The sequence below is a fragment of the Orycteropus afer genome, unplaced genomic scaffold (assembly GCF_000298275.1).
Source record: "Orycteropus afer afer isolate SDZICR_OR568_19922 unplaced genomic scaffold, OryAfe1.0 scaffold00005, whole genome shotgun sequence".
NCBI lineage: Eukaryota > Metazoa > Chordata > Mammalia > Tubulidentata > Orycteropodidae > Orycteropus > Orycteropus afer.
Genome location: NW_006921592.1, coordinates 25,277,601 through 25,290,041, shown reverse-complemented (window position 1 = coordinate 25,290,041; position 12,441 = coordinate 25,277,601). Strand labels below are relative to the sequence as shown.

At 41.1% G+C, this 12,441-nt stretch overlaps 1 protein-coding gene across 1 annotated transcript in view; it reads right to left on the bottom strand.

The window, feature by feature from the left end:
- The window catches only part of AOPEP (aminopeptidase O (putative)), a 540,041-nt gene that overhangs the window by 445,891 nt on the left and 81,709 nt on the right, over positions 1–12,441 (bottom strand). Inside the window, exon 4 of the mRNA XM_007939143.2 lies at positions 9,019–9,264. Within this exon, the coding sequence (XP_007937334.1) occupies positions 9,019–9,264 (246 nt within the window). The remainder of the gene's footprint in view (positions 1–9,018; positions 9,265–12,441) is intronic.

The following is a 12,441-nucleotide window of genomic DNA, read 5'->3' as shown; positions in this document are numbered from 1 at the left end:
TTTGTTTGGCTGGAAACCACAGGTGTGGGTTCGACTCCAGACCCGAAGGGCAGCTAGGGGCCATAGGTTCTATCAGACTGTGCCCACTTTCTTTACTGCTCTAAACCTAGGCTAAACAATGGACTCCAAGAGTGTTTTTTTTTTCCTTTCTTTTCAATGTCTAATGTATTTATTTTTGCCACCATCTATGAAAATACAATCTTCAAGGGATCCCAAACATTGCCTAGAATAGTACCTGATATAGATAAGTTACAGCATGAACAAATGAATGAAATCTCAAAAATAACCCAGTGTGGGAGGCTTTAATATTACTTCATATTTAATTTTTTTTTAAATCACAGTTTAGAATATTACTATAACTTAACAAGATTTTTTAAATAGAATCATCTTAGTTGTTATTTAGAACTTTTCCCAAAGTAGGTTTTGAGGATGTGGTTTTTTGGAGATCACAATGGCCCCATGAAATGCTCACTGTAAAGGGGGACCCCTGGGTACACTAGTTGAGGGAATACTGCACATCTTGGCTCTGTCTTCAATACGCACCAGGATATAAAACCAGGATAATAAGGATATTAAAAGCTTTCTTAGAAGTCTTCCAGTAAAGAATCCCTTTTAACTTGGTTTAATCCACTCATTTTCTAATTAACCCACAGTTCCTTTTCCCACATTATTAACATTCCACAATACTGGTCTTCCTTGGAACCATTTTAGAAAATCCCTAATTTAGGTGGTGGGCTTCATATTTCTCTGTACCTGCAGCATCTTCAACATTCATCACACCTATATGCTGATACACATTTCCTGAATGAATTCCTAGCTTTGCCCATTCATCTCTCTGCAATGGCCAGCTTCCAATAGGATGTTCAGAAATTGCACATTTACAACAAAGACAGAAATTATGACTACTTCATTCCCAAAGAAAAGCACTACCTTTAGGTTCTCATACTCTCATTTTAGAGAAGACTAGCTCAAAAACTAGGATCTGTCAACCATGGTTGCCAGCAACTCAGCAGGATGAGCTATAGGAATGAAGGGCTCAGTGGTCAGCACCAGAAGCAAAAGGACAGCCACCCCTGTGCCCAGCCCCTCCCCTGTGCCCTCCCCTGAGTCTTTGGCTCAGGAACCCAAGTGTCATTCACAATCTCCTGAAAAGCAATTCCAAGATTTCAATGTTAGATTGAAAAGGGGGAAGGTGGCTATTTTCAGCAAACTCCCTGGGAAGGTGAAGGGCAGATTTGGAATTCTGTCCTCCTGGAACCATGTCTAGACTTTCTGAGGAGTCACCTATACAAATAGCATGGTTAGTTAACCAAGAAATATCACAGGGTCTACTCTGAGCACCACTCTGGCACTAGATCAGGGTAGATGTTTTGCATTGTATCTTCAAATCCCACAAAATGATCCATTTTTAAAAGAAGTGTTTCCTTACATCTGGGGTTTTTAAATAAGTTTTTTAAGGAAAAGGTGGCAGCGATACTCTTCCAATTGTATTTTAGGGGTGAGTAAAGAGAAAAGAAGGAGCCCTGCTTGCACAGTGGTTAAGCATTTGGCTGCTAACCAAAAGGATCCTGTTTGAACCCACCAGCCGCTCAGCAGGAGAAAGATGTGACAGCGTGCTTCCATAAATAGTTACAGTATTGGAAACCCTATGGGGCAGCTCTACTCTGTCCTATAGGGTCACTAGGAATCTGAATCTACTCAGAGGCAAGAGGTTTAAAGGGAAAAAGAAAAGGCAAGTTCTCCCCTATTTTATGCTAACAGGGTTCTAGGGCTCAGATGTCCATCTCTTCCAGCCACATGTGGGCTGTAACACAACTGAGACAATGCTCCCTCTGAGCAGAGCTTTGCATACACTGTGCTTTGCTTGAGAACTGTTTCTGGAGTTAGTGTTCTCCCCAGAAGGAGTCTAGTCTTAATATACATACAGACAAACATACATACTCCCATGCCCACATACATGCACACCACAGACTATAGACAGTAGCATCTGCTCACTCCGTATGGTGGGTCTGAGGAGTGAGATACTTGTTTGGGAATACTGTAACTTGGACAACTTTGGGCAATGTATTCTATTGTTCTTTTTCACCCACGGAGTATCTGTTCTATTTAGTAATGATGCTTCCAAAGGAGAAATAAGTGGGAGAAGAAGAAAAATAAAGGTCTTTCTTGGCAATGGAAAAATGGAAAGGCAGTGCCAACTGGCCATCTCAGGCTCACAGACTGGAAGAGATTAGAGGCCTCTGATGACATCAAGAGAGAGGGAAGATTACAAATTTAGGTAGAGGGATGATTGCTTCAGGAAGGCCTTTCAAGGGCCTGACAACCTCTCTTGAAGGATGGCCCCCACAGTGTTTTCTGAAGGTAGGACTGTCAGTCTATGTGTGCAGAGAACAGTTCAAAGAAAACTAAACACTCCAGCATAATCTTTCAGAGGGTGCAGAATCATGGCATAATGATGATCAAATGCTACTTCTGCATCTGACAAGCAGCACAGCTGTTTGAGGGCAAGAAGAAGATTCAGGCTAAGCCTAAAGCTGTGAGTTCACTCACTCTGCTTGTTGTTTCAACAAGAGAGAGGTTGGCCTCTAAGTACTCATGGGATCCAGGTATTTTCCTGGAACCCAGATTCTAAGGCTGTCTCAAAATGAGCCCAGAGTGAACACCATCTTCAAGTAGATACCATAAAACTATTATTTCCAGGGGGAGACCCTGAAACAAACAGATATACCCCCAAAGAGAGTTACAGGCAACCCTTGCCTAAATCTGAACCCTCAGACCCTATAGCTGGCCTGAGATGAGGCCATTTTACTCATCTTCTCTGACTTCCTGGCTCCAAGTGGACTTGGGTACATTACATATCCTCCACTCACCTGCTGTGTGCTAAATGGAACACACCCACATTTTCATTACCTACTTATTACAAACTGGTATTGGGAAGACCAAAAAAATAATCATGACTGAGAGCTTTCAGGGACCCAGGAAACATCACTTTGTATCTCTGAATACCAGTTACTATTTCAAGAAAGAAAAATGAAAGGACCAGAACTCATTCAGAAGGGGAAAGCCTCTCTATACAAGATAGCAAAGTCAAATAATTTTCTCAAGAAGAAATATAGAAATAAAAAACAGAATGGAGAAACTGAACACAAAGGAAGCAATGAAGAGGATGAATGTGAGGGGGCAAAAATCACCTTGCATGTACCTCATTACTCACGGCTCATTCTGTTTGTTCATTTCTACAGCAACAGCAGGGTTGCCAGTAAACAAAGGATTAAAATTTTACAGAGAAAAAAAGAAGGATGGTATGAGCTGCTCTCTATCATTCACACCCACCTGTTTGAAAAACCCCAGAAGAGTTATACTGGAAAGGGGGCCAAGAAATGCCCCTTCACATTTTCTTTAAAAAAAAAAAAAAAAAATCCATGCACAAAGAAGTTTGAGAATTTAGTAAAGACTAGTAGACAAACATCAACCATAACAAAAACAAAACTCACACACACACCCCCAAATCCTCAGCTCATAATAGGAGTTGGCAGCCATGGTACACTGAAAGATGGACGAATTTAAGGCTCAAATTTATTCCTGAAGGCAAAAATCACTACCATTGCGTCCTGCCTTGAAATCATGAGATCACATCACCTGAAATATAAAAAAGGTATGGTGCTTTTGGTTTGGGGGATCAAAAATTCAAGGAGAAGCTAACAAAGAACAAGAAAAGATTCCCAAAGATGTAAAACCTTGCTACTTAAGATAATGACAGAAATTTATGACCACTTACTTCCCCAGCAAAGGAGCACAATTAGAAGGCTGCAAACAACAGGCCCTTTGTACCAGCATGTTATGTTTTGCTTATTCTATTACACATTGGCTGGAAGATAAGAATAAATAGGACAACACCCAGTCTAACCCCCGGTGGAGAGAAAAGCTGGTTACGTTCATTCTTGGGCATGTATGTGCACACCGTTTATTCGCAAATTGAGGTACTTAAGAAAATTGTGCATGCAATCGTCAGGAACTAGTATAAGCATTCAGAAGCTTTTTATTGCACAATCAAATCTTTTAAGAACAAGCCATGTGTAACAGGGAGCTTTACAGTCTTTTTCTACTATGGAAGTGGATTGAAGATATTTAAGTAATTGATCATATTTTTCTCTAATGCTATTTATCAATCCAATTTAGTTCAGTTTAAAAGGAAAAAAACTAAGATGAGCAAACATATAAACATAGCCTCCCTCACTGTGGCTCATTGTTGGGTCATAAAAATTTGCAAGGAATCAACTGGCAGCCACAAGAGAAGGAAATGTGATGATGGGAGACTAGAAAGCTCCCATCTCTATGAGTGTTGTCAGTCTGGGAACCAAGTGCTCTGAAACTTCTCAAAAACCAAACTCACTGCCATCAAGTCGATTCCAACCCATAGCGACCCCCGTTGGATTTCCGAGGCTGTAAATCTTTATGAAAGTAGGTTGCCCCATCTTCGTTCTACAGAGTGGCTGGTGGGTTTCAACTGCTGACCTTCTGGTTAGCAGCCAAATGCCTTATCCACTATGCCATCAGAGCTCCTTTAGCAATGGAGAATTCTGCTCAAGGACAACAGCTGCTATGCCAAGAATGGTTCTAACTAAACCAGTCATGGGATGGGCTGGCACCTTTGATCCCAAGAGATATCTGAATTCTCCTGTGGTTTTCTCCCATGATACCTGGCTGCCTGGAATGATCAATCCCCACTTATCCTCTGCCATTCCTTAGTGGAGCTCCCTTGCTGGTCTTCAAATGGCTATGTAGCTGGCTCAGATGGTTCAAGTCCTGAGGCACCAGGGGATCTTGTGGTACCCACAGTGAGCTTCAGAATGGGGCTAATGAAAGTGATCGTAAAAGCACATTGCCCTCTAGCATGTTGGCCTTCTTCCTGTTAGCCCTCCTAACAGTGGTCCCATCTTAGAGCCTTTGGACTGAACTCCCTCTGCTGGGATTGTTTTTCTACCAGACTGTCACAAGGCTGGCCTTCCTATTCTTTAGTCTCATCATAAATATCACCTCTTTAAAGAAGCCTTTCCAGTCCCACCCACAACAATGCTGCCAGTCCCCTCCAGTCACTGTGTCTCTTATTTGGTTTTATTTTCTTCATAGCACACATCTTAATTGGTTTTTTTTGTGTGTATAATACTTGTCTCCCCTGACTAGAACGTAAGTTCCATGAGGACAGAGGTCTCGTCAGTGTTGCTCACCTTTGCAGATTCAGCATCTTGAACACTACGTTGCACATAGCATGTGCTTGATAAACGTTTATGGAAAAAAATGAATTAAATAAACAAAGCAATAAACAAGACACTTTGCTATGGAACCAATGAAAAAAGATTAAAGTCGAATTTGTCACCGAGTCATCAATCACTGCTGCCATTTTCTTTTCAATTTTCCAAGTAGGACCAGTGGTGAAGCTACACGCGAACAGAAGAGTTAGGAAGCAGAGCAATAGAAGACATGGCTTTTTTTTCTTCCCCCTTTCTGTGCTCTAAACATAAAATCTTTCTGAAATAATTTGCAGGGGATTCTCGAAATAGAAGAAAAAAAAAAGAAGAATGTATCTGGATGTCAGCAAGGTAGTTCTGCCAACCTAATTATGCCCGTGACATGTAATTGTGAACTGCTGAAAGACAAATGGTGAAGGAAAGCATTTATTGTGTACACATACAGAGGGAAGACTGAGGTGTTAATTTTGAAAAAACTGTCATAAATCTAGTCTCGGGATATTATTCCATTAACATTATTACTGTTACAACAAAGAGAATAAGCATGATGATGAACTCCTCTCATGTATTTCTCAAGACCTGGGAATTAGGCTCACTAGTCAATCCTCAGCTGAGACATCTGAGAAAATACAGGGACACAATGAAAACAGCACAGTACTAATCATGCCAACATGAAGAGAGTGTGGTACACGTTGGAGATTAATTTAAAATGCATTTATATCTTGGTATAGACATCCTAATACACAATCCAAGAAACATAGACTCCACAGCTCCAGATACAACAGACTTAACATTTTTAGGAAGCAAAAATTAAAATGGAATAAAACCAGAAAGCCCACCCTTACCTAAATGAGAGAAGTATGGTAATGGAACTGCCAACAGAAGGATTTAAAGGCAAACGATCAACGTTTCTCAGAATCAGAATAGGATGAAAGCATCTCTCCCCTGGCAAAGGGATTCAGAAAAGGATGGAGCCTGATAGGCATTCTGTTACAGTAAAAGGTAACAAAAATCATGAAGTATGGTATTGATACATGTTGTAGTTATAGCAATGTTTGAAAAGCAATCCAAGTGGCTGAAATATTGTGTATTTGCCTTCTAACAAACTGATTTGGCATTATCAAACATCCCAGTAGCACAAATGTGTACTCAAGTGGAATATCAGAATCAAGCTTACACACAGAATCAGAGAGGAGAGTCTGAAGGCTTTACACCCAAATTATGACATATCATGTTTAAAATACAGTGAAATCATAGTACAAAGCATCCAAATTTTTTTTAAAAATCTTGAAAAGCTATTAATAGTTTATTTGTCTCAGTTCATGTGGGAATGTTTAATATCATTTAGCAAAAAATACTACTAAAATGATATTTATTATGATTAAGACCTAATCACTCAAGAAGTCCAGAGGTACAAAATTTATGATCTTACAAACATGGTTATAAAGTGTAGACCCAGGACAGAGCCATCTAATTTGCCAAGAAATCCTTTGATGTGTCAGGGCATTAGAACTAAGAGGCCAATGACCACTTTCGACCAGTTTCAGTGTGGAACTCTTTTCAGAAGGCTCCTCCCAGCCTTAGGTTTTCTCTATTCCCACCCTGAATTTGAAGTCGACCTACAAGACTATCGTTTTTGTTCCAGCTTTGCTTTACAAAACCCCAAGCAAAGGCTTCATCGTAAATAAAGCAGCAGGGCCTCAGTAGCCAGCTGAGTCATAAACCCCGCTCAGTTGCATGTGGCTCAAGGTGTCAGGATCCCAGCAGAGTCAAGCCAAGCAAGTGGAATCAATTTAAGCCCCAGTTGCAAAACACAGAGAGTCGCCGCCGCCGCCTGCCCCCCACCATCCCCGGCAGTGGAGGAGACCACAATGCCCCTCCACAGCTCAAAGACAGGGAGCAGTAACGAAGCCCAGGGAAACATGTAGACCAGGGCAGACTTTATTTTCAAGTCTAAAAAGAGAGAAAAAAAAAAAAAAAACTTGGAGAGAGAGAGAGAGAGAGAGAGAAGAAAGAAAAAAGCTATTTGACAACCACAAATTTTTAAATGTACGGGCTGCCTGTTTTTCAGCATAAAAGTAGTCTTGTTGCCGCTCGATTATCACACCACATTTGCGCACTGTACCATTCGGCTGGAGGGCACTTAGGCTTACTTTGAAAAGAAAGAATCAAGCATGTTTAAATCACTTTAAATATCTCAAAAAAGCAGCAAACACAGCCTACCTGCCTGCGCATGAAAACTTGAAAAGAGAAGCTTTATGGAATGGCCTACAGGTCAACAAATTCTGGTTTTGGCAGACTGATTTCAGGAAGGAGCTATAGAAAATAAGGTCCTCTGTATGAAAAGTACTCCACCTTTGGTTCCCTCAGGCCAAAACTGGAACTCTTAACAAACAGGCCCTGAAAATTGCAACTCTATGAAGTGCTAAAAACTCCCCCCAAAATACGGCCCATAACATTGTACACAAATGAGAAACAATAATTCTGCTTAAATTAAGTCCAGTGGACTCTTCAAAGAGACTGAAGAAGGTCCCTTGTTAAGACAAACTCTACGTACAGACATCCAAAACAATTATATGATGCACATAACCAAATATATATAATTATCCTAGTTTCTACATTCCCATTATGTTCATAAATATAGGATAAAAATCCATCTAAATGACTTTCTCAGACCTCCTCAAGGATTAAGGCTAGCCTGCCAGCTTTTAAAAAGTATATGTACGTAGTAAAGATCAAAAGCAAATGTTCTGGTCAGTTATTTTCTACTCGGGGGTTTTACTAAGAATGTGTGCAGTTTTCAGGGAAAACACCACAAATGACAGCTGCTCAAAAGCATGGAAATTAATTGGCAGCAGGAATTTCCTTGACTAATAGGGAAAAACTTAAAGTCACATGTTTTGATGAGCTTACTTTTCCCATCCTTAGTCAAGCGTATTTGCTGTTAATGATTAAGACTTTCAAATAGAAAGAGAACCAAGTATAACTGCATCCATTCCCTATCTTTCCTCAATGAAATGCAGCCACCCGTCACTGAATGGAAGAGTGACATTAATGGGTGGATTTTAGGGGTGAATCACACATAGTAAAAATATTCAACTAACAGATTTTCATTTCTGAAAGGACTAAATTGAGGCAACAGTAAGAATAAAGCATTTATTGTATTAAAAAATAGTAACAAGACAAGTGACCCCCCTCATCCCCACCTCTTGAATAAGACATCTGCTATGAGCTGTTTTTCTAACAGTGATGATGGATTTACACTGATCCATCCACAGTCTCTCTGACACAGAGGCTCTCAAGTAGTTGCCCTTGTGACCAACAGTGCGAATGGATGGGACAGCTGGTCAGGATTAGGCAAGCAGCCCGTGACCCTGATACCAAGTCATGTTACTGTGCCCAGACACTACAGCTATGACCTTGGCCTCACTGGCATTGTGCTCTAACCACCTAAACTAACCAGCCACAGATCAGCCATGATCCAACAGACATCACTCTACTACAATGTGTTCTTAAAACCTGGCAACAGTGTGAGTGCTTTATGTTCAAGGCAATATGAATTAAGCCCGTGGTGCCCAAAAATCCATGCATGGTGATGCCTACGCTAAAACTGTCCCTCAGGGCAGCAACGAGAGAGATGTCCAAGCATGAATGACTGCAGTCCTTCCATCCTGATTAAATGATGACTCAGAGAGAGCTCAGGGAAAGTAAGAAATAGTCAAGGGATTACCAGCCAATGATCTCCAAATGCCACACCGGAACAACATACCTGGCCATCCCCAGACTTGGAAAGTTGGCAGGGACAACGAGTACATCCAGCCTGGAGAACGGGTGTGTTCCCAGGATAGAATGTGCTGCTGAGAGGCAAGGAGGGATCAGCTGCAGAAGGGTCTCTTGACAGACATCTCTGAGACACACTGGGGTGAAGACCCGATGAGGAATAACATCCTGGGTGGTGGCAGAAACACTCTGGAAGCGGCAGGGATAGTCCATGTGACTACAAACATCAGCATACCTGGGAACAACACAAAATAAACAGACACACTTTATGGTAAATCATGTTTATTCCTTTTGCCAGGGAGGTGAGGAACTCTCACAGACATGGACAGCTTTTAGGAGAGAGTGGGTCAGTGGGCTCATAAGCAGATGCTGTTCATTTGTATTCCTGACTCATTTGTTTCTGTGCAGTGAGGAAAAATTACAAATCAAGATAATTATTGATGTGCTTGAATTGATTGTGTAGCTTTAATGTAAGCTAAGTGAAAGTAGTGAAGTCTTATTTTAGAATAAGTTGTAAATTAGCAAAGTCTTATTTGGAATAAGTAGGGGAGAAAACCCAAGACTCAAGAGAAAAGAACTCCCCACTAAAATGAAACACAATTTCTGCCCTCTGTAATATGTTTTCAAATATCACCGTGGGAAAAGTCTTCTCCAAATCAGTGGGTAATTCATAACTCAGAAAGGAAAGGATGGTACAACTAAAGATTCCATTCTGGAATTTCCTCGAATAAAACACTTGGACTCAAGTAGAACAATTAAGCAAGTGACTGGACAGGTTCAAACTTCTCAAGAGAACACACACCACGTAACTGAAACATCTAGCTATTCTTTAGAAAGGCCATCAAAAACTGTGCTGTTATAGAATATAAAGGTACTTTTTGATAGAATTTGTTCTCCAATCCACTTTCATTACAAATTTAACCGAGCTACCCTTTTAAGGAAACAGATCGGAGCACAATCCACACCATCTGACCACTGCCAGTTATTCCATTAAAGGCAGAGCTGGGAAAAAAAAAAAAAAAAAATTCCTCTAACTTGACTCACATCCCTCAAGAGAACTTATCTATCCAAATACACCCAGATCAAAGGAACATTCTATTTTTCCACCTGTTAACAGGCCCTTTATTCAAGACATAATGGAAAGCCCCTCTAATTTTAAATTACAAATAACAATTCTAACTATATATACGTGCTTATTAGATTCACAGTGAATGCTAAAAGACCTTAAAATGCTGGCACGTCCCAACATGGGCAGACGGCAACAATAATTTCTCACAACAGTGATAAAGTGCCTTTCACCCACCCAAGCCCAGCTCTCTGGAGAGCCATACAGCTATGTCAATAAGCCTCACCCACTACCAGCCTGGTGTATAGAACCAATTTCACCAGAGTTGAAGGTAAGAAAAATGGAAGGAGACCCATAAAAACTCTTGCCAGGTTAAGGTGAAAGGAAAAATAGAATTACTGACCTTGAAACCTAGCCAAAGTACCTGGACAGTTGCCTTGCTTTTTGGAAAAAGTGAGTAAAGGTGACTGTTGGTAAACATTTAACTGAAAAGGCTGTATGTACACCTAATGACAAATAGGTACAGGTGGATCAACTCAATTAAAGGTTTCACAAAGTGAAAAAAGCCATTTATCGAATTAACTACAATACATTTTCCTAATGTATTTACACAGGTATATTGTGCACTATGAAGTCCTTGAGTGGTGCAAATAGTTATCATGCTTGGCTGCTAATCAAAAGGCTGGTGCTTGAGTCTACCCAGATCCACCTTTGGAAGAAAGGCCTGATGATCTACTTCTGAAAACCCAGCCATGGAAAACTCTACGCACTGAGCTGTAAATGTAGAAGTTGTTATGTCGGTGAATATCTTGTATACATTTTCACCACAATAAAAGGAAAAAAAAAAAAAAGAAAAACCCTATGGAGCATAGTTTGTACTCTGATATACATGGGGTCACCGTGAGTCAGAGTTGACTTGTTAGCAACTGGTATTATAATGAACTATATTAATTTAGGAAACGCTGGTCACTTAGTGCCTAAGGCATTTGACTGCTAACCAGAAGGCTGGCAGTTCAAACCCACCAGCCACTCCTCAGAAGGAAGATTGGGCAATCTACTTCCATAGTGATGTTGTTGTTGTTGTTATTTGCTGTCGAGTCAGCCCCGACTCATAGCGACCCCTCCTTGGGTTTCCGAGGCAGTATCACTACAGAAGTAGGATTGCCCAACCTTCCTTCCAAGGAGTGGCTGGTGGGTTTGAACCGCCAGCCTTCTGGTTAGCAGTCAAGTGCCTTAGGCACTATGCTACCAGCAGAGCTCCTTCCATAGTGATACCGCCTCAGAATCCCAAGGAGGGGTGTGGTGGTTAAGTCTGTATGTCAACTTGGCTGGGCCTGGTTGAGTGGCTGGACAGCTGAATGTCATTCCCTATGGTGAGACTGGTAATCATCTCCTGGTGGAATCTATTGGAGCAGCTGAGTAGCTGCTTTGGGTATGTGGTCTGCTTCCTGTACATAAGAAACAGCTTTGAGAATGGTCTCTAGTTTATGGCACGCTTGAACCTGCATGTAGCCAAGTTGTTGTTCAGCAGCCTGCCTTGCTATGCCGATCTTGGGACTTTCAATGGACTTGAATTAATGGCCTGCCATGTGGTTTGGTAACATCGGGACTGTGCCTTATTACTTGTCAGCAGCCAGCAGCTGAGTGAAGAAAAGCCCCCAGCTTCAGTGGGCCAGAAGCAGGAGACAGAGCTGAAGCCCAAGGTTGAGGGGCTTTCACCCACCCCCTAGAGCCTGGCACTTTGAACTCAGACTTAAAGCTTCCAAACTGTTAAAGGATAAACTCTTCTTTGTTCAAGCCATCTCACTGGTGGTATATTCTTGTCAGAGTGGCACTAGGTAATCAGAATAAGGGATCACTATCAATCGGATCTGACTCAATGGCAGTGAGGTGTTTTTTTTTTTTTGTATATTAATTTAACTTTATACACACTCTATTGAAAATCTTTCATAAGTATATTAAATAATTGAGAAGCTGAAGGTGTAGTGTTAGGGCATAAGTTCAAATGCCACTTCCTGAAACATAATTGTGCAGAGAGGCATCCCACTGGCTTATCTAGAAATATATACCATGGGGCAAGATAATTTCTTGTGGCCAAAATTCCCAAAATTAGAGACTAGATTGATGTACTCAAAGATACACCAACAAAGCAAATTTGTTCAATGGGGAAAGTTGAGTTAAATTCTCTCTGGACATGAATGGCACTAACCTAGGTAACAACACCTATTCCAGTTGTATGAGTTAGCACTGTCTCTGGTAGCATAGTGCCTAAGGCACTTGACTGCTAACCAGAAGGCTGGCAGTTCAAACCCACCAGCCACTCCTCGGAAGGAAGATGGGGCAATC